Source organism: Microtus pennsylvanicus, chromosome 22, assembly GCF_037038515.1.
Source record: "Microtus pennsylvanicus isolate mMicPen1 chromosome 22, mMicPen1.hap1, whole genome shotgun sequence".
In the NCBI taxonomy this organism is placed as follows: Eukaryota; Metazoa; Chordata; class Mammalia; order Rodentia; family Cricetidae; genus Microtus; species Microtus pennsylvanicus.
Genome location: NC_134600.1, coordinates 1,808,802 through 1,835,786, shown reverse-complemented (window position 1 = coordinate 1,835,786; position 26,985 = coordinate 1,808,802). Strand labels below are relative to the sequence as shown.

At 48.0% G+C, this 26,985-nt stretch overlaps 1 protein-coding gene across 8 annotated transcripts in view; it reads left to right on the top strand.

Moving 5' to 3' along the window:
- Nucleotides 1-26,985, top strand: part of Spats2l (spermatogenesis associated serine rich 2 like) — a 155,134-nt gene that overhangs the window by 87,342 nt on the left and 40,807 nt on the right. For all 8 annotated transcript variants that reach the window (XM_075956267.1, XM_075956273.1, XM_075956272.1 and 5 more), the window contains 3 exons: nucleotides 10,702-10,810; nucleotides 14,462-14,511; nucleotides 17,565-17,811. In XM_075956267.1, the coding sequence (XP_075812382.1) occupies nucleotides 10,702-10,810; nucleotides 14,462-14,511; nucleotides 17,565-17,811 (406 nt within the window). The remainder of the gene's footprint in view (nucleotides 1-10,701; nucleotides 10,811-14,461; nucleotides 14,512-17,564; nucleotides 17,812-26,985) is intronic.

Below are 26,985 nucleotides of genomic sequence, written 5' to 3'. Positions count from 1 at the left end.
TCCTTGTCTGTGGCAGCGAGATCGCAAGGCTCCAAAAGGTAACAGCTGGCTGGAGCGCCAAGTCCGAACTTACATATTGACATTTAACAAAGATGGATATCAAACCCGTGCCTGTGTGTTAGTTTCTCATCACAGGCCAAGAGCCGCAGCCCTCGTCACGAGAATGGTGGGTGAACCGGCCGCGGATAAGCTCCATGGAGGCCAGCGATTAGTGTGTTCCCTCAAGCATCGGTGTTATTTCTGACAGCTGGGATGAGTAGGTGGGGACCCCCCCCCCGAGACAGATGCAGGTGCCACACCTCTCTTCTTTGGTCCCTGCACCCCCAAAGTTGAGCAGTGTGCTTACTTCCAGAGGCACTTTCAATAGGAAACACTCGCGAGAGTTTGACTGGACGGCGAGAGCTAGGGGATTGAAGTTCACGGAAGACGCAGGGCAGAGTGTTTGCTCTGTCAGGGTGGCATTCTTTGAAACAGGTGCTGGGCTGGGCTGGGCTGTAGAAAAGCGGTAGCCTTCTTAGATGCCAGAAGGCTGTACCGGGAGCAAGGGTTAAAAAGACCAAGCGGTCCCTCTTCTGCTATGTGCTTCTCATCGCCAACGTCTCTTGCCCTTTTCATTTTTTCCTTCATCTCAGCAGGATGTCTGGTCCCATCATTCCTCTCTGGAGTCCTAATGTCTTCTGTAGGCTTTAGATGACTTCATCAGCTACTTTAACAATACGCCGGAATGCCCAAGCCTCGGGACTTCCCGTTCTACTCTTTACAGTTTGTAAACACGGATCATCCCTCTCCTCTGCTGGTAGCTTGCTAAGAATCTCTGGGGAAAGTCCTGCCAGCAGACTCCTTGACCCATCCGTGCCGTCCGGCATTCACGGACCTTCAGGCCTACCCGGCACTCTTTATTCATTACGGCCTCTTCCTCTCAAGTTCCCACGAAGGCAGCTCTACGCCGTTCTCCACTGTCTAAGCCTCGACGCTCACACGAATGGTTCCCATAAACGTTTCCCCCAAACTCTCAAGTTTTTATTCTTTCTCTGCTCTGCCTCTCTCCCCTTTCCTTCCGTCTCAGAATTCTGAGTGTGTGCACGCCCATGTGCAGGGCAACTTTGGATGCTATTCCTCGGAAGCCGTCCACCACCTTGTCTTTGGAGACAGGGTCTCTCTGCGTCCTGCTTCTGCCAGATTGGCTTGCTGGCCACTGGACCCTGGAGGTCTACGTCCCCAGGACTGCGGTGACAGGCATGCACCACCATGCTTGCATTCTTAGGTGCACGCTGGCTATGAAACTTGCCTCAGGTTTCCCCGGGGAAGTGCTTGCTTAACCTGAGATGTTCCCAGCCCCTCCACAGCGCAACACCATTTTCTCATTTCCTCAGGGAATCTGCTTTCATAATTTATCTCCTTTCTCTCCTCTCCTCAAATTCTTCCTCACTGCTGCTCCTGTCTCCATCAATGGACACGCCCAAACACTTCAGGCAGTAAATTATACACCAATTGTTTTAAGATGGATTTGAGAGGGGGAAACACCAAGCCAGAAATCCAATTAGGAGGCCTTTCCAGAGTCTCCCCGAGAGACAAAAGGAGCCTGCCTATGTTAGAGAGAGAGGAGGGAGCGAGCAGGTGAGGGGCAGAGGGATTTTGGTGCCAGGCCAGCTCCGAGTAGCTGGTATTTATTACTTCACTTTGTCTTCTCCACTGTTTTGCTGACCCCTCTAACTTTTCCCTTGTGAGATGAAGCTACAGTACATGAATAACTGGAACTGCCGAGGACGTGTGGTCAGGGAGGGAGGGGGTTTGCTTACCGGGTAGGGAAGGAATCGTATTTCCTGATTAGGAGCAAGCACGCAGTGGACTTTGGTCCTCAAATGGGGGTTCATGGCACCCACCATTACTAAAGGCTTCGGGGCTTAAGGCAGTATAAAAGAAGCACCTGAGAGCTCTGGGTGTCAGGGGACTGACTAGGACTTAGGGGGCTCAGCAAAACATGTCCATGGGGCCACATTCCTTTCAGGAGTGGGTGATGGGAAGAGTCTGGTCTTTTCTACTTTGGAAGCTGTCTTGGCTCCTGGCTTTACCATTCCCTTGGTTTTCAAGCCTGGAAGTGGCTCGTTATGTATTACTTTACATTGCTGTCACCTACTCTGTCCCTCCTTCCACATCTGTAGGTTCCTGTCATGGCACTGAGCCCCACTGACATAGTATGGGGTGATCTCTGTCCTTCAGTGGGAGCTTGTTAACAACCGCCGTTCCAGCTGCAGACCGAGCATGCCCTGAATCTCAACGTCTTCGCTGGTTCTGGGGAGCCAGAGCGTGGACAAAGCCGCTCTGGCCTGCCACGTTCTGGGATCAAGCAGTACCTTGAAAATAATTGAGTCACATGCCCTGAGTGTCTACCTGGATCTGGGTAGGCCCCAGCTAACTGAGATAGATTCAGGAGGCCCATGGAGAGTGTCACCAAGACCCTCCCTTCCGGTTTCCTATGATTCTGTCAACATGGCGCACCCCTACCCATCTTCAAAGCTTCATTTTTCTTTCTAATCCTATTCTGCTCACCCCCAAAAGTTAATTTTGATTTGTGCCAGTGGTGTTAATTTCCAAAAAGTCAGCCGAGCAGACCGTGACAACACTTCATACGTTTTTTGATTTTTTTTTTGCTGGCAGGAAGTAGATGTTTGAAAAAGCAATTAAATTATGGAATTATTCTCGATGCAAAGGTATCAGGCTACAAAAGATATTTTATTCCCCTCCAAGAAGACTCCCGTGGAAACCGCCTTCGTTAATGTATAGATAATACTTCTGGTCCTGCAAGCCAAGAGAAACATAGCAAGAGAAGGAACTGTTTCTAAGGCATCTCCGAACGGCTCAGCGTGTGAGAATTATGACCCGACCGACGATAAACCCCTTTCAGTGTAGCAAGAATGGTGAACCCAGCGATAACTGGTTCTCACTGGTGCAAAGAGGAGGTTGCTGGCCGTTTGACGGCTGTCCTGATTGTGCAGGGTAGGTTAGTGTTCATCTCTGAGTGTGTCAGTTCTTCAAGGCTGGAGGCCGCCATCTGCACCTGGGACCAAGGAGGCCTCGCACACAGCTGTGGCTTGAATCTATTAAGCTTTTTAATACTGCCTGGTACTTCCTGCTGAACTGTGGGCATGCACTGACAAAGGTGTATTGCAGCGTGGAGTGTTCCCGTGACCGTTTCACCAGATCCCTCGCGTCCTCTTTTCATTTGGCCTCTCTGCAGATACTGTGCCTCCGCCCCATACTGAGTTCCCCCAGCGTTTAAGATGCTGTGGGGGTATAGATTCGCCCCAAGTAACTCACACTGCATCAGATAGAGTCGGGCTCCAATTCCGGAGCGTGCGTGAGAGCCAGAGGGGGTATATAGGTAGACTTGTGGCTTCTCATCTCCTGGCCTCTCGCTTTACCCTCGGACTGTCTTTAGCCTTCAAATCTTGCAGCGTTCTCTTCCTTGTGTTGTTTTCATTTCCAGCCCCCTTTGCTAATACAGCCTCTGGGCACCTGCCACGTGCTCTAGAAAATGAAACCTTCTCAAACGAGTACAAATAAAAAAGAGGTGATTACACAGGTCTGTCCGGGTGTCAGATGACTTGGGAGAGCTAAGGAAACAGAGCCTGGGGGTTGGGGAGGTGAGCGGGGTGGGAGCTTTCTTCAAGACCGGCCCCATGCATCTCCACTCTGTCTCCCATCCCGGAGAATCATTAAAGAGTCTGACTGGTGCATTTTTGGCTTTTCATGCTGGCGGCTTCCTGACCATTGTCGCTGTGAATACGCTCTGATTGCTTCCTGTGCCGACTCTCGTACCATGAGAGGCAATTACGGACCATCGGTCCCGACTGACCATGATTCGACTTACAAATTTTCAGCCTCCCACTTGTGCGAACGCGACACCCTTGCAGCCATTCCGGGCTACGCTTTGGGCACAGTATTAAAAAATTAAGATATTCGGCACCTTACTGCAAAACCTGCTTTGTGTTGAGTGACGCTGCTCAACTGGAGGCTACTGAGATTGCTCTGAACACATGTAAACAGACTCGCCTAAGCTGTGGCATGTAAGTAGACTAGCCTAAGCTGTGGCATGTAAGTAGACTAGCCTAAACTGTGGCATGTAAGTAGACTAGCCTAAGCCGTGGCATGTAAGCAGACTAGCCTAAGCCGTGGCATGTGAGCAGACTAACCTAAGCCGTGGCATGTAAGCAGACTAGTCTAAGCCGTGGCATGTGAGCAGACTAGCCTAAGCCGTGGCATGTGAGCAGACTAGTCTAAGCCGTGGCATGTAAGTAGAGTAGGCTAAGCCGTGGCATGTGAGCAGACTAGTCTAAGCCGTGGCATGTGAGCAGACTAGCCTAAGCCGTGGCATGTAAGTAGAGTAGGCTAAGCCATGGCATGTGAGCAGACTAACCTAAGCCGTGGCATGTAAGTAGACTAGCCTAAGCCGTGGCATGTAAGCAGACTAGCCTAAGCTGTGGCACGTGAGCAGACTAACCTAAGCCGTGGCACGTGAGCAGACTAGCCTAAGCCGTGGCACGTGAGCAGACTAGCCTAAGCTGTGGCATGTAAGCAGACTAGCCTAAGCTGTGGCATGTGAGCAGACTAACCTAAGCCGTGGCACGTAAGCAGACTAGCCTAAGCCGTGGCACGTGAGCAGACTAGTCTAAGCCGTGGCATGTAAGTAGAGTAGGCTAAGCCGTGGCACGTGAGCAGACTAGCCTAAGCCGTGGCACGTGAGCAGACTAGCCTAAGCCGTGGCACGTGAGCAGACTAGCCTAAGCCGTGGCACGTGAGCAGACTAGCCTAAGCCGTGGCACTCTGTTAGGGCAAGTACACCAGATGCATTTGCAAGTTTTTAATTTGTATGTGCTTAAGTTCACGTGTGTGAGCACGTGTGTTTGTGAGCTGCAGGCACGGTGGAGGTCAATGCCTGATGTCTTCTTCAGTCACCCCTCCACGTTAGTTTGGAGACTGTCTCTGACTGAAACCAGAACTCACTGGTTGGCTACGCCTGCTGGCCAGCAAGCTCAGAGATCTTCCTGTCCCCCACCTTCTTATGGCCGGGTTCTCAGGCGTGTAGGTGATTATGACCCAAACTTGGGGCCTCATCCTTAAACAGCCAGCGCTTTACAAACCAAGCCCTTGTTTCCCTGCCCCCGCCCCCACCAATGCACTTTTGGCTGACAGGGTTTTTGACTTAGGATAAGCTCACGGGTGCTGTACCGGGTGCTGTACCGCTGTTGTGAGCCACAGGGCATCTGTGTCTGTTCATCTCGTCAATCTCTTTCCCGGCTCTGCTACTGGCCAAACTGTTCCTGCTTGGTCCAGATGCCAGTGCCAGGACTAAACTTTTAACAAGTAGTTAAGTGAGGGTAAGAGGGATGTGTACATTGGCCACATTTAAAATGGATGGAGTAAAGACAGGGGGCTTGGGGGACAGTGTCAGGCCCACTGTCCCTGAGTTTGGGGAGGAAAGGACTTCTCCAAGCAGTTGGTACAGACGGTAATCTTTCCCAAATACATCTCAGCCAGCACATTAGCTACTTGTTCTTGCATTTCCATGGCTTGTTGTGAATCTGTTTCGGGTCAGCCTCTCTAGCAGACACCTCGCAGGCATCACCCCCCCACCCCCACCCCACCCCACCCCCATCTCTACAGACTCCTGCAGATAATCGCCTGTTTTACGCCTACGGAAACAAGTTTCAAAGCTCTGAGTAGCTCACCCGTGTCACAGAGTTGGTGCTTGGAGCCAAGATTAGAACATAGCTCTGTTAACCCCGTGCTCCGTCCGTGGCATCGTTCCGCCTAGGAAGCATCCTCTGTCCTGGGGCAGGTGTCCTTGCTCTTCTCTGAGCGCCCAGCACCTTGTTCATAAAGTTGTTGATTGAGTTGCTGGCTGCGCTGCTCCACGGCGCCCCCTTGGGGCAGAACTGTACTCAACGAGGACTCAGCCTATGTCTGTCTCCTAAGCCAACTCTGGTTTTGCATTTTTTTTTCTATTTCCCCAAACTCTGAAAACACTCTCGTTCCTGATTATACAGCAGCAAAACTTGGGCCCACATGTTCTGCACCCATGAGCTTAGTTCACCGCAGATCAGAAACATTTTGGGAAGAAACTGAACATAGAAAGAATTTTATCTTATCATGAGTCCCTAAACAATGCAGTGTAACTCTTTTCATTCTTTGGGGGTATTTAAAAATAAATATTGAAAGTGCATAGAAGATCTACATAGGTTACATGTAAATACCCATTTTTTTGCAAGAAGGCCCCTGAGCTCCCATGGCTTTGGTATCTAGGGGTCCTGGAACACATGTCTCTCTGTGCCATGGGACAGCCATATTTTTGGAAAGGCAGCAGCCTCAGAGTGGGATTTTCAAGAAGAAACTAGAAGTAGAGAGACCAGCTATTTTGTGTCCATTGATAACGTTGCTAATCCCACGGCAGTTTAAGTAGATTGGAAATTCTTGTCTGAATTACTTTGGAAACTCCAACATAGTTTGAGACTCAGTGGCAAGCCCAGAAGAACGTCTAAGGAGCCATCACAGACAGGCTCCATGGTGTGCAGCGTACACAAGGGTATCTTCTACCAGCTCTTCAACCCAAAAACACCCTGAACATCCTGCTGCTTGGTTAGTGCATGAGCCAACCAGGTCGGCCAGGTACGGAACATGCCAGAGCCTGTGGGGCCGGATAGGAAAGTTTCCAGAGAAAGGAGAGAATCCAGATAAAAGCGACGCGGAAGGTAACTTCACAGCAAAGTCCTTTCCAAATAGCAAATTGAATTTGCCAGACCAGACTACATTAGTAGAAACAAAACAGATGAGCGTGGCGTGGGAAGGCTAAGGCCGTTGCTAAATGAAGTGTTAACTAGGAGTTTTGATTGTCACCCAAAAGCCCGAATGGCTGCCTTGTGGGCACTGATGGACCGGCTCTGTTAGTTTGGCAGGGGAGCCCAGTAGGAGAGCTGTCAAGGGCAGCAGCTTCCAGCTTTGTTTTGGAGCTGTGGAAGCGCCTGGGGCTGTGGTGGGGAAGGAGTGGTTGTGTGAGAAGCAGCGCCAGCCATGATCCCTGCAACACAGCCACAACCTGCATGCATTACATGAATCATGCACGGATGGGGCCCTTCCTCCAGCTCTTGGGAGCTGTGTTTCCACAGAGAAGCAGCCTCTGAGCACCCCAGTGGCCATCCATGCCTGTGTTTGCCGCCACTTGAACACGAGTCTTTCCTGGACTTTAATGCTCAGACCCCTCAATTCTGCCCAATGGCGAATAGCAGCTGGTTGGTTCCTGCATGCTGATGTGCAACACAGGAGCACATACGGTTTCTCCATCCTCCTTGAAGAAATAAGACGGGGGATTTATGAATTGTGTCGCCCTCTTCACATTAACAAAGCCCACCGACCAGAGCAGAAGTTAGCCCAGAATTCAGCTACTCCCTGGGGAGTAGCCAAGAACAGGCAAGGACTCTACCATGTATCTGCTCGTTTCTACAAAGCTTGGAATACCCCTTCTACTTCAGGATCATCCTCCAGGAGTTGGCTCTAGATCGCACCGACTTGTTATCGCAACTCTGTGGGTGATGATTTCCCAGAGAAGCGTGCAGAGCTAAGCTATGTAAAATGAGGAGGGCTTGGGAGATCGTTCCATAGGCAAAGCGCTTGCGGCACATGCATGAGGACTGAGTTTGATGCCCAGAGCCCACAATGATGCACATGGGTAATCCCAGGGCTGAGGAGGTAGAGTCAAGTAGATTCCTGGAACTCAACTAGATGGATGGAGCTCCAGGACCCCTAAGAGAGTAGGTCTCACAATCTAAGGCAGAGGGACTGCGCATAAGACACCAGATGTTGACCTCTGGCCTTCACATCACCTATGTACACTCACATACGTTGCATATGTACATACGCTCACCCCCCAACACGCATGCCAGTGAAGACACAGAATGTCGTCGGTCTGCACATAGCCAAACATGCTCATATGAGTTTTGTTTCTGTTTTTTTTTTAGAAGGGTTGGAGAAATAACACAAATAAATGCCTGAAGAGAAAGTTGTCTACACAAGAAGTAGCTTACACTGCTCTCGCCTAAGCACGATAGAGCATTATGTTTTGCAGAGGAGAGTAATCGAGAAACAATTATTTTTTATGTTTGTGTTCTAATTCTGGTCTCCGCTATTCATGCCGCTGTGCGTAGGTGGCCTGAAAACTTTGGTCTAGCTTTGCAATGATGTACTTAATGTAATTAATAGCTAAGCATTTTATTATTCAGATAGACATGCTTGAAGTGGCAAATAATAATGGTCATTATTAAGACGTTTTGCATATAGACAAACTGTAGTGGCTTGAACTGCTAAAACTGTATTTACTTATAAGGTAAATGCAAGGCACTCGTAGGGGACAAAGCACAGATTACCTGTTATTGCTGTTGACTCTCCTGGGCTAAGTGGTTTTGGCTTTGCATCTTGGTTTGAATATATGACCTTGTACGTGCCAGGCAACTGAGCTCCATCTTCAGCCCCATCTTGGCGTCCCTTAAGAGCATTTTCATGTTCAGTGAGAAAGAACACCTATCTTTCTAAACATGATAAATACGCACAAGAAGAGCCCCCCATAAACCACTGAGGGATGATTTCTGAAGCCTGGGAGACCCCGCCTGGCATGGCCCCTGTCAAGTCTGACCTGCACTGGGCTCTAACAGCCCCGCCCTTTCCCCTCCATCCTTACTGTGGAGTAGTGTCCAGCCATGCTCTTCCTTCTTCCCAGAATGCTCTTCTTTCCCCTCCTCCCACCCACCTGCTCTCACTCCTCCTCCACCTCTGAGAGCTTCTGCCACGTCAGATGCCCCTGGCAATGATGTTACAGCACGTGTGTGTGTGTGTGTGTGCAACATGTAAGTCCGGTCTCTCTCTCTGTGGCTGTTTGATTGTTGTCTGCATCCCTGTGGCCTTTTAGGTGTCAGGAAGTTTGGTGTCGCCTCAGGCAATAAGTCATTGGTTCTCAGCTCTCCTAACACTACCATTCTTTAATACAGTGCCTCGTGGTGTGGTGACCCCAACCATAAAATTATTTGTTTGCTTCTTCATAACTGTGATTTCGCTATTGTTATGAATCATAATGTAAATATCTGATATACAGGATATCCTGATACGCAGCCCCCCAAAGGGCCGTGACCCACAGGTTTGGAACTGCTACAATAAGTACTTTAAAAAGAATATTCATTCTGTCAGCTTGGTGACTCATCTGCCAGTGGGAAGGCCAAGACAGGAGACTTTGAGGCCATATGATGAGGCCCTACCTAAAATAAATAAATAGTATTTACCGAACTGTTTTTTTTTTAAGACGGGATAGCAGAACAGTGAGGAACTTGGAATTTTAAAGAGTTGGTTTTTCTAATGAAGTCTAGAGAAACTAAGAGCCATACAATGTGAGAATAATAAAAACCTGACAGTTTTTATTATATATAAGCACATGTTTTATTAGAAACTCAGCAAAGCCCAAATAGTTAGTACTTTTAAATGTCAGGATTTGAAAGCAAACGTCAACACTTCTACAAGTCCTGTGCCCATAGCCTCGGTGTTTTCCCATTACAACCTAAACACTATTACACACAGATCTGTGTGGAACGGGCTGTCTGTTTTCTCACATAATCAAGAAATGGTCTGCGCGGCTCAGTGAAATGTCTGGTCAATAGTGTCATATCGCCCGTCCCATGCTTCTATAATCCATACCCCACGAATCCAATTATAACCAAATCCATTTAACTCTAAAACTCGCTGGCCGTGATCTAACTCCACGTGGATCGTGTCTGGATTGTTCGGTTCTTTAATGAGCGCCTCCCGCTGCCCCGCGCAGGACTCTAGCATTGATTAGCACGGAAATGCTCCTCATGAAAGAAAGAGGGGAGAAGGGTTCTGCTACAAGACACAGAACAGTCCGCAATAACCACAGGATCTTCGAGATAAAGGTCAATTGATTCTAGCGCGCAACCAAAAAGAGACCATGCTCAATCTGATGGAGGGAGGCGTAGGCGTCATGGAGGACTGAACACCCGCCCCAGAGCATCGGACTCCTTGGTGCATAACGTGTTTGTTTTTACTCTGTTCAATGTTGTTTTTTCCCCCCTTCAGAAGGGTGTTTGGGAGCATTTTCTGTAAGATAGCTGGAATGACCATTTCCCTAGCACAGAGCTCCGTGTTTGCCTATCTTTATAAACACCGATGGAGTTTCACAGCACACTTCTGTGACCCTCCGATGACTACCTCCACTGTGCCCAGCGAGAAGCTGGAGCAGGAAGCTATTTCTGTATATTTTCTAAAGATACCCCCCGAGCCAGTGGAAAGGAAGCTGGAGACAGAAACAGATTTCTGTGTCCTCGGCGAGAAACACATCTTGTATGCGTTCCAGTCTCCGAGAGGGTTGGCTGCCAAACCAGGGTTGGCGCCGCACACTTGTTCCTACGGGTTCACAAGGAGATCTCTGTAGAGGTGTGTGCACAAATAAAGCAGCCATCAAGGTGATCACCCCCGGATGAATGCTCGCTTCTCTGCAAGGCCTGGAGTACGCTTGTTGGCAAGAAGACCAATGGTTGGCTTTCCAGGGCCTTTCTAAGTTATACTTCTGCTCTGTCTAGCGGGAGATCTGAAGAGGAAGAAAACGCGGGTGTTTACCATTCTGCTTTCCTTTCCCTTTTCCTCTAGATCTACGCAGTTAGATCGGTTGTTCCGAACAAAAGCAATAATGAGATCGTCCTGGTGCTACAGCAGTTTGATTTTAACGTGGACAAAGCCGTGCAAGCCTTCGTCGATGGTACGTATGCATGCCCTCCTGAAACCGAACACGTTGGGGCTCGTTAGTCCAGATACCCTGTATTTTCTCCCCTTAAATGAACTGAACACGAACATTACTTAGTTTCTAATACTTCTCATAAAAAATAAAAACACGATACACCTTTAATTCCCACCATCTGGAGGCAGAGGCAGACAGATCTCCGTGACTTCAAGGACAGCCCGGTCAACATGGTGAGTTGCAGACCAGGTAGGGATCCATAATGAGACCCTAAGCTCTAGGCTAGTTAGGGCTTCATAGCGAAACCTTGTCTCAGAACAAAACAAATAAAGAAACTAAAAAATCACACTAGGCATCAAACGAACACAGATGTTGTAAGAGCAGAATACAGAAAGGTCTTTTCTTATCATTTCAAATAAGACTATAAAGACCTAGAGGACACTAATTATAAAGCTACTGGTTTCTTTGTCAGTTACTTCAGTTTGCTCAGAATGTCCTTTCCTTGGTGGCATCCTTGTGAGTAGAGGACCTTGGTGACCTGGAAGGCATTGCCTCTTCAACCAGCCAAAGCCTCCTGAGAGTTGTGGCTGGGATTCCGAAGTACCATGTCTCGTGGGGCCAGTCTCGGTGGACTGAATTCCCCACTGCAATGTTTTCTTTTCGTGACCGTCATATCCATCAGTTCATCCACCTCTTCATTGATTTTGGTTTCCTAGGAGAAAGTCCTTCTGTAATTTTTTAGCAAGTGCCTTGCCATTGGTACCGGTGAACCTCAGATCTGGAAAAATGTTTCTCCTACACATTTGCAAGTTTGGGTTTCTTTTCTGTAAACTGTAGAGAGGTTTTCTTTCTTACATTTTGTTGTGAGTAAAGATCTCTTTCTCATCGCGGTTCTTACATGCCCTGTTTCCTGGAATCGTTCTCTGCCCCGTAAGTAATGGACTGACTAAACGCGACCTGACAGACAAGGTCGGGAAGACCAGGCAGCACCTCTCAGCCATACCTTTTTCTCGCCGTGTCAAGGACAGCATGATTCCCTTAATTTGCGAGGCTTGGAATAAATGTCTTGAGTTTCCTGCAAGGGTAATAGCATTTCAGGGCCAGAGCCAAGCACTGTGCCCACGTTCTGTCCTAAGGGCATGGGGCAGATGATGATCGTTCTTACAAACCCATGAGCAAAGCCGCTGTGTGCAATTTTTGCAACGTTTGCCCTGCTTCGGTGACTATGCACACTGTGAAGATATCAATGTACAATCTTTAATCATTAGGACCGAATGGTAGCTGTGATTTGCCCCCCACTACACACACATGCACACAGAGAGACAAGCATATATGCACGCATGCACACATGCACACACATGCATGCACATGCGCGTGTACACACACACCTACATGCATGAACACATGCATTCACGCATGTGCCTGCACACATGCACACACGCATACATGCACGCAGGCATGCACACATATGCACCTACATGCATGAACGCATGCCTACACGCATGTGCCTGCACACATGCACACACACATACATGCACGCAGGCGTGCACACATATGCACCTACATGCATGTACACGTGCACACATGCACACACATGCATGCACGCACACACATGCGCCTTATTTAGGTTTTGTAAACAGGCATGTCCTAATAGAGAAATTCAAAATTCTCCTGTCAGATTTTACTTGCTGCATAGGTAAACGTCGAGGAAAAACAATGTTCCAGGCTACTTGCAGCCTCCATTTCTACCCCTACCTCCCTGAAATCCTGAGGGGTTTCTGTTGCAGTGTGACCCTAATCAGATGCACAGAGGCCAGCAGCCGCGGGAATTTGAACGCAAAGCCTTGCTGCCGCTGTGGCTCTCAGTTTCTTCACATCAAGACCTCCTTAAAGCTCTCCGAGTGCTGAGGGTCCTCATCTGTTTAGTTGTAAACCAATGGGAAAAGATGCTTAAAACCCAGTCAGAGTCGAAAAATACTTGTTGAGTGTCCTTGGTGAGCCACACTGAAATCAGGAACCCAAAGGCCCGACAGGACACGCCTCCAGCCATCTTTGACACAGCCAATTGAATCACGCTGCCTTCAGAATCCTTTGTCAATAAAAGGATTTCTTGACAATCACTATGTAGGCTCACTGTCCAAATTGCAAACGAGACCAGCATCAAAATGTGAACACAAACCAGATGATCAAGGAACCGAAAACACGGCAGCCCACCTCCCGACAAGAACGGCGTTGACTGTTTTCTCAAGTTTAACTTTGCTTAGAAGATAGAAGCTTAGCTGTTAGAGTGACTCTGATGTGTAACCAACCGGTAACGCTCCAAACCAGGACACTGTCCACAAATATTAACTCCTCGGACGAATTAGAGAAATGCCGACACAGTTAATGAAAGGTATAAATTCATGACCGGGCGGTGGTCGCCCGTGCTTTTAATCCCAGCACTCAGGAGGCACAGGCAGGCGGATCTCTGTGAGTTCGAGGCCAGCCTGGTCTGCAAGAGCTAGTTCCGGGACAATCAGAGCTACACAGAGAAACCCTATCTCGAAACACCCCCAACAAAAAGAAAAAGGAAAAAGGGAGGGAGGGAGAGGGGGAGGGAGGGAGGGAGGGAGGGAGGGGGAGTAAATTCTAGTTTCCTTTTGTGTGCAGCCTTGTTAGTTCAAGGGCCTGGCAAACCCAAACAAGACAAGGAGGGCCCTGAATTGGAAACTCTGGGTAGATAGGATGACCAGTCTGTCTAAACAGCCTTCGGCCGTCAGTGTCGTCCATCACAGGGGCCTGCTACTTGGAAATTCACCATTAATACCCATTCTAAATTAATCTCTGGTTAGCCAGTACCTTGTAGGTAGCTGTCAGTGTCATGGGATCCGAGTATGCTTGACGTTGTTGGACTACTTGGGACCCTTGAAGCGGTACCTGCCGATATGGGATCCCCTGACTCTTCCTTGTCAGGAACTTGTCGAAATTGCTCCCAGAAGGTTGGAATGATTTGGTTCAAGTGCGTGGAAACTGTCTGTAGTTGGCAGTGGTGGCATGTGTCCTCAATCAAGACATGCATGTGACCGGACCAGGCAGAACTTGGGGTCCCTTTAGTAATGTAATCAACGTGGTTGCTTGTGAAATAGAAGCCTTGAAGAGAACACATTCTCCCCTTTCATGGTGGACAGAGAGGAGCCAGAACGGGTTCTGTCTTCCTCAGCCCCTGCGAGTCTCGAGCACAGTGAGCAAGAGTAAAAACAGAGAAAGGACGGCCACACAGAAAGGCCCAACGGCCGAGACTTTTAACACAGAAAATCCCGTGTTTGGCTCAGAGTATAGTTGCTTTATTCGCACATCAAAGAGAACAATTGTAATTCCACCTATGGCCGTGAAGCCACCAGAAAATTCTCAAGATATATTTCATATTCCCTAAGACAATATCACGATTTTTAAAAGAAAAAGTAAGCCTCGCGAAGTAGGGCTTAATATTTTTATAAAACCAAGATTGTGTGGCGAATTAAATGAAAATGTTGGAAATGAGAAGCGAAGCTGGCACTTTTATTAAGGCCGACTGTATCAAAATGAATGAAGGAGTCCGCCCCGCCCCTCCCCCCATTGCCACCACGGCTCAGATGAATTCTCTGCCGCCTTGATTGCGTGGATATTTGCTGAACGCTCTTTCTCTTTATCTAGGCAGTGCAGTTCAAGTTCTTAAAGAATGGAACATGACAGGAAAGAAGAAGGTAAGTCAGATCAAGGGTGATGGCGAATTAGTCACATCTTCCATCAAACCCTCCGAGCTGTTACCCTCTCAACAGAGCCGCCAGTTTCATGTTCGTTAATATGCACACCCAGAAAGCTCCCGATTCCGGGCCTCTCTTCCCTTACCAGCCACTCCTGATGGCCTTGTTTTCTGTGCAGTGTCTGTACCCACCAGGGGTGCTTAAGGAGGACCAGAGTTGTGCTTCTTCATGAGTAAGTATTGAGGGGAAGCCAGCAACAGAATTCAAAAGCGGTGAGGATGCTAACTTGCCCGAACATATCCCGTAGCACAAAGGAAAAATTTAAAGAATGCTTCAAGATACTTAAAAAAGCTCTAACTCTATTTTCACTTTTGTATTCCAACTGAAAAAAAAAAATCTATCCAAGGCTGCTGTAAGGTACCTTTTGCCCTGAAGTCAGTCTTTAATCGAAAGAGTAGATGCCTTAAAGCCATAGAGTGCATGGTCCTTCTGGAACACTCCTGAACACTCCTAGACAGCAATGGCCAGGGGATTTTCCTCTGTCCCATCCACATGGTAAGGCTATACCGTCTGGTCACAGGTTTTTGTGGTTCCTGGGCACAGCACGGTGTTTTTGCATGTGTGCGCGTGTGCACACAGACATGTCTGCTGCTCTTCACAGCCATGCAGCACTGTGTTTCCACGCTGGCACCACGCAGCCCTGGGTTTTGCTACTCATAGACATAAGATACCAACCCACCCTGCCCCAAAAGGGAAAATCCCAGGCCTGTGCAACAGGTTTTGAACAGATGAAAAAGTAAGGCTGCTTTCATGGAGCCACGAGATCACAGGAAGTGCTGGACTAGGCCTGTCCTGGCGGTTTCACGTAGAAGAGGAGGAGTCAGGAGAGGCTCCCAGGCTTGCTGGCCACCCCTTTGTGACACTGTCTGCTTGCCTTTAATCATAGCTTCCCAGGCTTCCCCGGGAGACAGAGACAGAGGACTTGCAAGTGACTGAAAGGCCGCATTTAGCTTTTCGTGGGAAAGTTTCAGATGTGTGGTTTGGGTTTTGAATTTCTCTGATTTGGGGATGGCGGGCAGGCACAATCAGCAGCCGCAGACAGAGGTCCTTACTGAGTTCCGTCCTAAGGGTTCGATAGGGATTTGGTCTCCAGACCCAACCCAGTGGACACTGGACAAAAACTCCAGAAGTCAGCGGTGTGTGTGAGGGCGTGGGGGTGTTAGTCTCCTCCATAGCCTTTTACCTGTGCTCAGCAATACAGATCTCTCACTCAGAAGAGCCGGGACATGATTACGACTTTAAAGGAAGAGTCAGGAAGTAGGGAGGCTAAAGAGGGAAAAACAGTCTCCTCAGGTCTCTGAGTGCTTGGAGGATAAAGCCAGGCTGGTGCCCTGCGGGCATGCGCAGACTCCACAAGGGGACATACTCTCTAATTTGGGTCAGGCATCTGCAACACTGATTGCTTAAGTACACGGAATACCACGTAAAGAAAATACCAACGTCAAGGGCTCCTGGGTGGCTCTGCAGGTAAAGGCGCTTGCTGCCCAGCCTGACCTCCTGAGTTTGTGGTGGGAGAAGAGAACCTGCTCCCGCAAGTTGTCCTCAGACATCCGCACACGCTTTGCAGTACGATAGAAACAGAGAGAGCTTGCGCAAATTTAAGAAAAACAGATGTGTAAATTAGGAACACGTTCTTCTTTTCCCGGATGCTGTTACACACTCGTTGACCAAGCAAGCGTCTGAGGAAAACGACAGCAAAGTTCTGTGAAGGTCTAAAATGCTTTGAATAAAAATGTAACGCGGAGGTATTTCAAAGCATATGTAGCGAACCTTGCTCTGTTCCGCTAGCCACTGAGAGGTCCTGGGTCCGGGTGGAGTGGGCAAACCTGGTATTACCCTGTAGTAGCGCTTGCCCTGACTTAAATAATCACCATAGGATGATTCCGAAGCCTCTGGCCGCCTTGGTTTTGCTGGACGCTGGCAGCAACTCCTGTACTTTCCTGATTGGTCAGTGACTCTGCAGAGATCAAGCCTTGTTTTGTGCTGCTTTGGTTGTGTGACGGACTTCCCCTAGGGGGATACAACACACGTCTGTTCCCCCCAGACAGGATCTCAGGACAGACCAAAGTCTAATTTGGTGAAACCGATAAGTGTTATTGGGGCTCATTACAGGAATATGGGTGAGGGGGTACTTAGAGGAGCAGAAATGACTCAGAAAGACAAAACCCACTCCAGCGTGGGTTACAATTCACCAAACAGAACCTGGAGCACTTGGCGCAGCCTGCAGGCAGCTCAGCAGGTTGGACGCTGCCTTTTCCAGGTGCCTCAGTTGGTCTAAACCGCTTCCTGACTGCTCAGCTGGTTTCTTCTTTTCCTAGCCAGCTTGGTTTGTCCCGAGGTCTTCTTTGGGTTAGTCTGGTTGGGGAGGGCCTCCCAACAGTATTGTTTACTCTTAGGAGCTTAGGAGGGAGGGACCTAGTGAATTTGGTCAGTTTCAGGGACTTCCTGAGCTAATTTTAGCTGCTTACCTTCCTTCTTAAGGAGCTTCCTAAAGGGTACAATATTTCAGGAAACTGCTACACAAGCCTGGTTTTGCACTGTCGGGTTATTCCTGTCACTCAGGCTCCCTCCAGATCATGGTACCCAAGTGTTCAGCTGCCCTCCGGATGCTGAACTGCTTCAGAAGCAGAAGCTATTATTTCCTTATCTCACCAATTCTCCCAGAGCTGTTAAAGTTTTCTGTATTGCCAGCCGTGCTCTAAGAGAATTTCTTAAGTTGCCTAAATTACCTCCCTGCTATTTAATTATTACTCCTGTTTATTTTTCCCTTTAAAATTAAGGGAACTTTTCGCTTACTACAATCGCAACATAAAAAAAATTAAATAACTGACTTTAGAAGCACAATATTTAGATTAACTTGGGTGTTTAATAAAAATGTGTTTTCTCCCATTCTGTTAAACACCGGGTGTCAGAAAGATTGTCTCCTTTTACTTCATGCTCAGGAGCCTTTGCTGAACACAGCTCTGTTTTCTCATCTGTTCCCCCCGATGCAGAATAACAAAAGGAAAAGAAGCAAATCCAAGCAGCATCCAAGCAACAAAGATGCCAAGGACAAGGCGGAAAGGGCGGAGATGGGGCCCCTGCAGCCACAGGTACCGCTGATGCAAAATGGTCACATGAATGGCTGTGACAAGGACAGCTCATCCCCTGACTCTGCCCGAGAGAAACCGGCCCTCCCGCCACGTGAGAGAAAGATCTCGATACTGGAGGAACCCCCGAGGGCTCTGCGTGGGACCACAGGTCAGTTGTTCCTAAGTGTGTTTGCTGAGGGTGATGGGCAGAGAGCGCAACGCGCATGCACGCAGAGGTTAATGCCTTGCAGCTCTGGCTGCTGCTGCTGCTGCTGCTGCTGCTGCTGCTGCTGCTGCTGCTGCACGGGATGAGAAACTCTGAACTGCTAGTGTGTAGATGTCAATGAGTCCTGAAGCCACATAGTACGTGGCCTCCAAGAGATGCTCCATCTGTCCCTGCACGGACTCAGAGGATCCCCACTTCCACCCCACCACACTGAAAAGCCCCATAGTTCTGTTCCCGTCTAGGCTCCTTGTTCTGTTCGGTTGTTTTCTATGCCGGTTAAAGAATTAAAAGGCAGGAAATATCTTGAGCGTTAACATGGAACAGCTGGGGAATCTTCCAAGGCCGCAGAGAGGATCAGCCAGAATCCATCAATAAAAAAAGGTTTTTATTAGGGGGTGAAGAAACACACACACAACAAGCAAATGGAGTGAGACCTTCCCCAAAGCAAAGGGGGATTTGGGAGCCTGAGGCCCAGCTTCTCTTAAGGGCTAGGGGTTTTGTTTTTACTTTTGTGTTTCGTTTGTTTTGTTTTTAAGTCTTCAAAGGGTCTTCTTCCCCTAAATTAGGGTTGTTCAGCTTGAGGAAGGCAGAATGACTGATTGGCTCACAGCTGTTGTGAAACACGACTTCATTAAGCCTTGAACTTGGGGAGCATGGACCCCCATGGGCAGGAGGAAAACCCCTCAAGGCTGTTGTTTTAGCTGCCAGACTTTTGTCTCAGGGCTGGAGGGTGAGGAAGAAGCCCCTTACTGGCTTGCTTACATAGCTGCTACCCCTCTCCCTATCCTGCCTGTCAGGGTCTGTCTGAGTCCCAGTCCCTTAGGTTAGTTCATAGTAGGATCTTGGGGGGACTAGGTATTGCTATCTTAAAGAGATGCTTCTTCTGGGATAAGGGAGAGACAATATGACAAGAAAAATGTTATTAAATTCTTTCTTTAGACCAGATTATTTTATCTCCTTTTGTACGGTGGACTGGAAGAAAATTGAGGGTATTAGAGTGTGGATTCATTATATACTCTGCAGCTTTCAAGTAACTTCAGAAGTCTACGTGTATGCGTGTGTGCGTTCTGTGTACACGTGTGTGCATGCGTGTATGCCAGTATGAAGGCCAGAGGAGTTTGTAAGGGGTCTCTTGCTCTGGGACCCTCCACCCATTCCTTTGAGATAGAGCCTCTTGCTGTACCACAAGGCAAGCTGACAGCCAGCAAGCCTCAGAGACCCTCCTGTCTGCCTACTGTGCATAGCGGTTGGTTGTGAACAGCTGTGTTTAGCTGCTTCCATGGGGCTTGGGGATTTAAATTCCGGTCTTTGTGTTTGCACAGGAAGTACACCTACCCACCGGGCTCTCTCACCAGCCCCAGAAGGGTACTTTATTTATTTATTATTTATTTTGGTGCTTTTATTTTTAATTTCCTTCTTATCTGTTCTTTGAGTCTTTCACATCTGGATCCCATTCGTTTCTCGTTCCTTTGTTTCCACCCTCCGCCCTCACACCTCTCCCCCAGATAAAATCTAAAAAAAAAAAAAAAGGAAAAAAAAATCAATCTTGTCATGGAAGCTGTAGCGTGACACGGTGAGTCACACCGTAAACCCTTTTGTCCGTGTATCTTAACTTGAAAGAGTTCATTGCGAAGAGTCGTTGGTCTGGTTCGAGGCCCCTGGTTTCTTGGCTGGACGCTCAGTGGAACTCCTCTTGGCCTGGGCAGCACAATAGAACCAGTCTTGTTGGTGGAGGTGTGGGTAAGTTAGCCCCAAAGTTATGAATATGGAAGAGCTGTCCCCCTTGCCCATCTGTAATGTAGCAGCATGGGGGGGTGCTCCCCATGCACCCTCCCCCCACCACCACCATCAACGCCTGACACAGGTGGAGAGTTGGTCCTGAGGTCAGAAGGGACAGAGAGCTGCCCCTGCCTGCCACCAGCTGCAACACTCGGGAGAGCAGGCTCTGCAAGCAAGCGTGGGCAGCACAATTTAGCCAACCCCATTGACAGAGGCATGGGCAAGCCAGCTCCGATATTGTGAGCATGGAAAAAGGCAATTTCTTAGTACACTGTCAATCTTTGGGTACATCATTTCTTCCCTACTTTTCTGTAATACCATTTTGGGTGTGTTTCCTACCGCTTCGATACCAAACCCTATAGACAGGAAATTGTAAGCAAGAGAAGCTTATTTGGCTCGTGGTTCTAGAGGCTGGGAAATCAAACACTGGCAAAGAAGGCATGACAGAGTTGAAGTCTACACTACAAATCCCCCGCTGTAACCACTGCAATTTCATCATAAGAATGGCGTCCTCAGTCCCAGTCACAACGTTAAGGGTTTACCTCCCAGCATTCAGTATGAGGAATTCACTTTCTAGTACTTCTGGGGACCCCTTCAAGCCATAACTTTCAATAATTAAAACTACCCACTACCCCATGGTTATAACAAATCCTAAAAATAAAATTTATATGTGATGAAACCTGCCTAGAAACAGAATTTCAATCAAGACCTTTTGACCAGGTGAACTGGGAGGTCTTGTTCACATATACAATGAGCCACTTTGGGCTTAAGATGGAAAAGGCAATACTCAGCTGGATATTGTAGACAGTGTTTCCTTCTGTCTAGAATATGAAGAAAGAGTCAATATATAAATAGATGCATCTGTAAAATCTCTGAGAACGTAACTGCCACAAATTCAGTCTGATGGGTGCTGGGTGCCTACACCAGGAGGACTGGGATGGGCACCCCTGGGAGAGTCTTAGTTGAGACCAGGTGGACTCTGAGAAGGATACCCGTGGGGTAGGCTCTGCGGGACTCGTTCTCTGATATTCTTGTAGCGAAGACTGTGGAATACAGTGAATTTCAGGCTTGGAGAGCAGAGATGCCAGCTCCACCTGAGCAATTGAGATGTCGTAGATTGGTGGGCAGGGACAAGGTGACGGAGAAGACAGGGAAGGTCGGGGACAAGGTGACAGAGAAGGCTGGGAAGGTTAAGGACAAGGTGATGGAGAAGACAGGGAAGGTTAGGGACAAGGTGACGGAGAAGATTGGGAAGGCTCGGGACAAGGTGATGGAGAAGGTTAGGGACAAGGTGATGGAGAAGGCTGGGAAGGCTAGGGACAAGGTGACGGAGAAGACTGGGAAGGCTCGGGACAAGGTGACGGAGAAGACTGGGAAGGCTCGGGACAAGGTGATGGAGAAGGTTAGGGACAAGGTGATGGAGAAGACTGAGAAGGCTCGGGACAAGGTGACAGAGAAGGCTGGGAAGGCTAGGGACAAGGTGACAGAGAAGGCTGGGAAGGCTAGGGACAAGGTGATGGAGAAGGCTGGGAAGGTTATAAGGGGTACGGAGAATTTTGCTCAGCCCCCTTGTCTGTCGTACCCCTACAGTTAGTATGGCGTTGTTATCCTATGACAAGCCAAAGGTGAGTGAGATCATCCCTGTAATGAGTCTTTCTCTACTCCACCTGCCAGCTCCCAGATAACTACATGGAGACTGATTAGTTACGGAAGCTTGGCCAATAGCTTCAGCTTGTTTCTAACTGGCTTTTGTAACTTAAATTAACCCATATCTTTTAATCTCCGTTCCTTTACGTGGGTCAGTTTCCTTTACTTTCAATGCTGCCTTCTCTGTTTCCTGGTGTCTCTGCCCTTCTTCTTCCCAGACTCCCCTGTTCCCGAAAATACTGCCTTGCTCTTGGCTGTTCTTTTTATTAAACCAACCAGAGTGATGTATACTCACAGTGTACAAAAAGACTCTTCCACAACAAATCCCTGCCTAGGATTTCAAAATACAACAAAACCAGATGGTGGTACACACTAACTGAGGAACATGACAAGGGGAGGCCAGGTCATGACACTCGGTATCACACCGGAAGTCTTTAAGTTGCTCATCCAGCCTTCATTTGTCTCCCCCTTTCCTACCAACTCTGTCCACAGTGCTGTGGTCACTCATCCTTATCAACTACACTACAGTGTCTTAAAACCAAGCAGTGACTGCCATGAGAACCGCCTCGTTCATTTTGAATCCAAATTCTCCAGGAATTTCTAATTCGGTTTTTAAAATCTCTTTTGATTTATAGTCAGGACATGAGGAAGAAATGAAATAACCGAGTGGCAGCTTCCCAGCTTTACTTGGTATTGCTTTTACACGAATTACTTTCAAAGTCTAATGACTCAAGTTGCCGTTTCGATATCAATCATAAACTAAAAGCCAAGCCGTGTGTATGTGCTCATTGACTCGTAATTTATGCCTCTGTCCTAACACCGTTTCAGTAAATCTGTCAAGTAAATGGACTGGATGCAAGGCAGAAGCCCTTCACCTCCCCGCGGGTAGCCCCTTGACAGCTAAGCACCAACTAAAGCTGTCCTCTCTGCAAGGCGACTTGATCCTCACCAGCAGGATATCCAGAGGCTTTCTGGGAAGAATCTGTACGATCAGTACAAAATGCTGCTCGGTGTCCTTTTGGTTCTTTTGAGTGTCACCTGAATGGATTGTTGCTGTCATTGGCTCCTCATAAATCTTTACGCTTTCTGTGAGCGATTTTTTTTTTCAGAAAAATGCGTGATGGGCGTAGAAGGTCATTAGGTTGACCGTTGGCTCCATCGGCGTCCCACGTGCAGTGGTCCTAGATTTTAAAAGAAGTTTATGATTGGTTAGGTTTCTTTCCCCCCAAAGATAGTAAAGGCCCATCATGAAGTAGATGCCAAAACTGTTCAAGGACTCTAAAACACGTGTTTAATCTATCAGAAGTCCTGAGCCCACTGATAGACAAATCACAGGTGTCAGAACTTGTATACATGGTACCCCATTCCGAGCAGAAGGATGGATGAGGTGCAGCCTTAAGCCCTGTTTCTTTGGGGAACCCAGGCTCCTGCATGGAGAGGCCAAAAAAGTACTCTTCCCCTTTCTGAATTTTGGCAAAACTTGACTCAGTTAGGTCTGTCTAAATTGCAGTGGAGAATTAATGCTAAAGCCATGCGCTCTCTAACTCCTAAAAAAAACAAATTTTAAAAAACGTGTAATTGAAAAATTAGGGAAAAGTAATAGTAATAAAGCCATATAATGATATTCTGTGCTTGAGTGGAGTCGCAGACTGAGCCGGAAGGAAATCTCCCGGCTACTTGTGGCGGTACATTTATCAGGCTCTCCAGTAATGAAACCACCAGCTCAACAAAGCCTGCCGCGAACGTCCCTCCGGGCAGCAGGCTGTGGACGTGTGCAAGGCGTGTTTTATCTTTTTATAACACCTTGACATTCAGGATCTCTCTCTCTCTCTTTTTTGAAAGTCTTAAACAGAGTCATTATTCCGGTAGGGGAAAAGTTAGCTTTAAGATATATGCGGGTGGCTCCGGGGTGTTAGCGTGACTTCCTCTGTGAAAAATAACCGCCCAGAGCGCCATCATTCTAGGCTGTAAATATAGCGTTGTCAGCCGGGACAGTGCTGCGTGTCGGCACGGAGCGTGGAGGCTGAGGAGTAGGCTTTCAGCCTGAGAGTCGTTCTTTCTGTATTTCAGAATGTTTAATAACAGCTCAGATGAGATCTTTTATCTATAATCCAGTCCAAACCGTCCTGTTTCCAAATACTAAGTTCAAGCAAAGACTAGACAGAGGTTTATTTTTATCAAAAGCAGTGCTAAAGATAGTCATTTTTACCCCCTCAAGGCCTCCAAACTAAACATCTAAAGCACCTTAGGGTCCAGTTTTCCCAAATCTCCCTCCTGCTGTGTTTTTTGAGCCTCAGATTCTCAAGCCTTATCTGTGTTTGGGCCAGAACAGGAAATCACGTTCCTCCCGGTCTCCCTCCAGCTGGACCCATGCCCATGGAGGAGGGAAAGCAGAACTGGGGCCACCAGCAGCTTCCCTTTAGAGTTTCTCATCCCTAAAGCATCCTGGGAGGCCACATCTTCTTTTCCTGTTTGCCACAAGCGGAGGGCTCCCTGCCGTGTGTGCTGGTCTCCACAACCTAGACTGCAGATTGTCCCTGTCCCCGTGTCTGCCGTCCCTTTACAATACAATACAATACAGAGGCTCACGAGCACAGTACTGCTTCTTCACCGCGTTCTCAACGTGGAAATCAGCCACAGGAGAAAGAAAGGGGCTTGTGTTCTAATGTGGGTGTTACCCAGAACACGTCCGTGTTTTGAGGTGCCTACAGGGTTTGCACGCGGACTTTTTGGGAGGAGCTCCAACAGGATCCCTCCTGCTCCTCTGAGCCCAGCACTGGGACAGAGGATTAGAGAAGACCCACAGGAATGCTGCTAGCCTGAAACTTTCATAGCAAAGCAAAATCTGTGTAGTTTAGGGTTTCAAAAGTGCCTGCTCTCCAGTGACTCAACAGATCATGAGCAAGAACCGGGGTGCCCAGCCATGGAAATGTCTGGACTCAAGCCTCTGTCTTGTGTAATTACAGGCTGTGTGCCCATGGGAAAGTTAACTGCTCTGTGTTTCATTTTACTCCCTTGCAAAGCAAAACAAACAAACAAATCTAACTGTCCAAGATTTGGGTGAGCAGTGAATGAATAGCTCAGAGCCCTCAGCACAGAATCTGGCAGAGAGGAAATCGCTGTGCCCCTGGTTTACTCGATGGGCAAATCTGTCTGAGCATCTAAAGGCACACTCAATGTGAAGATGAACCAGATGACCATGCATTTGCTCCCAGGGAGTTTGCGTACTTTGTCAGGTAGGAAAAATAGATAGATAATAAGCCAACATAAAACGAAGCTCCTAAGATGATCAGAGATTCTGAAATGCACAAAGGCCCCTTCTCTGAAGACACAGTGGATGTTCGGTGGGTGTGCGGTGGCTTCAGATGAGGTCACACTGATATAAGCATCCGAAGAGGAGATGTTTAAGCTGAGCTGCGGGTATCCCATGCCAGGCCGTGGTGGGCTCCACAGCCAGGTTTGTTAGCTTTGGTTCGTTTGTTTCTTTAGACTTGGCGAGCACCTCGAAGAAGCCCCCGCAATTATCAGCGTAGATTTCTGCTGTCTTTGAAAAATTAGAGATATCATACATTTTATATAGATCTGAGATTGTGTGCTCTCTTACAAACACACGTTTTATTGTTGTTTCAAAGCACGCAATTATCCATCGTGTTCCTCTTTAGTTACTGTTTTAGGACCCAAGCTCTTGGTTCATTTCCGTGTAGTGTGCATTGCTCGGCTTTCACCTTTTCTTCTAGCAGTACTGGGGCTGAAATGGGCAGGTACTTGTAAAAGCAGCCTTCGGTTCTACCCTCCGTGACTCAGATCTCTGCTTTCTTTCCCTGGGTAGTCGAAAGCAGAAATGGACACAGACAGGCATTGGCTATAGTAACCCAAGGCCACCGGACAGCCAACGCCCTCAGCTACTTCTCTGTTTCCTAAGCAGGTGAAGCCCAGAGGCCTCTTTCCCCTTCATCATTGACAAAGCACATTATATCTTGTCCAGCAAAATCACCCTCTATTGATCCTCATCTCTAAATACCCTACCTTCGGAACCTCGACATGGTGGCTTTGGTTCCAAAAGGACTTGAATAGAATGCACACGGGGAAAGGAAGGGGTTTCCTAAAAGGTTTTAAGATTTTTCTTTGAGCAAAGCTTTGAACGAAGCTCTGTAGGATGCAAAGAGGGTTGAACTTGCCTCGCGAGGAACGAAGACAGTGGCGTACGTTTGACTTTACATGTCTGTCTTCTACCTCTGACACCTTGATCCGTTGCTGATACCTGTTATCTTTTAATACAATGTCAGGGCATCACCCGCTTTCATGGCCTCCAAGCGGCTCGGGTTCCCTGGGATTCGGATGGAATAATAATGACTAAGGAAATTTTTGAAAGGGCAGAACTGACATTATGTCTGGCTAACCTCCGTGTTCTGGTCTCTACTGCAAAGTCAGTGTGTCTGCTAGCCTCCCTGTCCTGCAGAGATGGGAGACGAGATGGCAGTGAAGAGGATGTAACAGGAAGAACCTTCCTGAGGTTTCATCACTGGACCGTTATTCTGTAATATCTCAAAGGGGTTATTGCTACCCAGGTCTCCACGCCATCACCCCTACCTCACCCATTAGACCGTTTGTGATGACTTCCACCCCATCTCTCCAAAGACACTGCACCCAGGGTCCGCAGGGGTCTCCCAGCGACTGTATCTAACAGATATTTCATCTTTCCTTCATCTTTCCTTCCAGCAGACATACCGTTGTTTACACCTCTGTCTTTACGCCGTGTCTTTTTCAACTTGGTTTCCATGGCACGGCCCCCTTATTTTCTCCGTGTCTTTGTTGCTTTCCCTCGGTTTCTTTGAGAACCTTTTTTTGGTCTGGTTTTTGGCCTGTTAAGTCTCATCAAGGCTTGGCTGGCCCCAAGCCCTTCATCATGCAGGTATGCCTTCTTCTGAGATCATCTGGACCACGCCCTGGCTTTAATTATGTCACGTGGCTCATCCCAATCTTCCTAGTCTGTATTCTTCTCTGAAATTTGGAACTAGGGTTGATGTTTTCATTTAGACATTTCAGACCACTTCAATGGCACGCTCCAAACCATCTCTTGATCTCCATTTTAAGCTTGGTTCTCTTGTTTTCGAGTTCATATCCATGCAAGGCAGAGGTCGAGCAAACGCTCAGGACAGCTCTCTCTCTCCCTGCCCCCTGTCCCTGTTATCAGTCCACCAGCAGGACCTGCTGATTTTCCTTCCCAGGTATGCATGGATCCATTTCTCACCGTCTCTCCCTCTTCCTTCCCACCCAAACCACCGCCCCATTTCTCTCTCTCTACTACAGAAGTGCGCTCAGGAGGCTCCCACATCTCCTCTGGCCCCCTAGATCCTTCTGCAAACTGTGCTCTTTCCAAAAACCCAAGTTTGACTTCTTTGAATAAAGAGTAAGTCTTGTTTCTGGATCTAAAGGTTCAGTGCATATGGGACCCTGTGTCCTGCTGTAGTCTTATTTTAAGTTATTATCTTTTGCTTTTTAGATATAACTATAGAGTCTGTGTTTCTGTGTTTAAAATGACTTTGTCCTAATTGAGGAAATTTGGAAAATTCCATTAGATAAATCCTGTCTCCCCAAAACAACCGTTGTTAAATTTCATTTCAAAATCACTTTAAGGCACAGACACACAGACTATTCTCAAAAATAATTACATAGCACGTGATTCTTTTG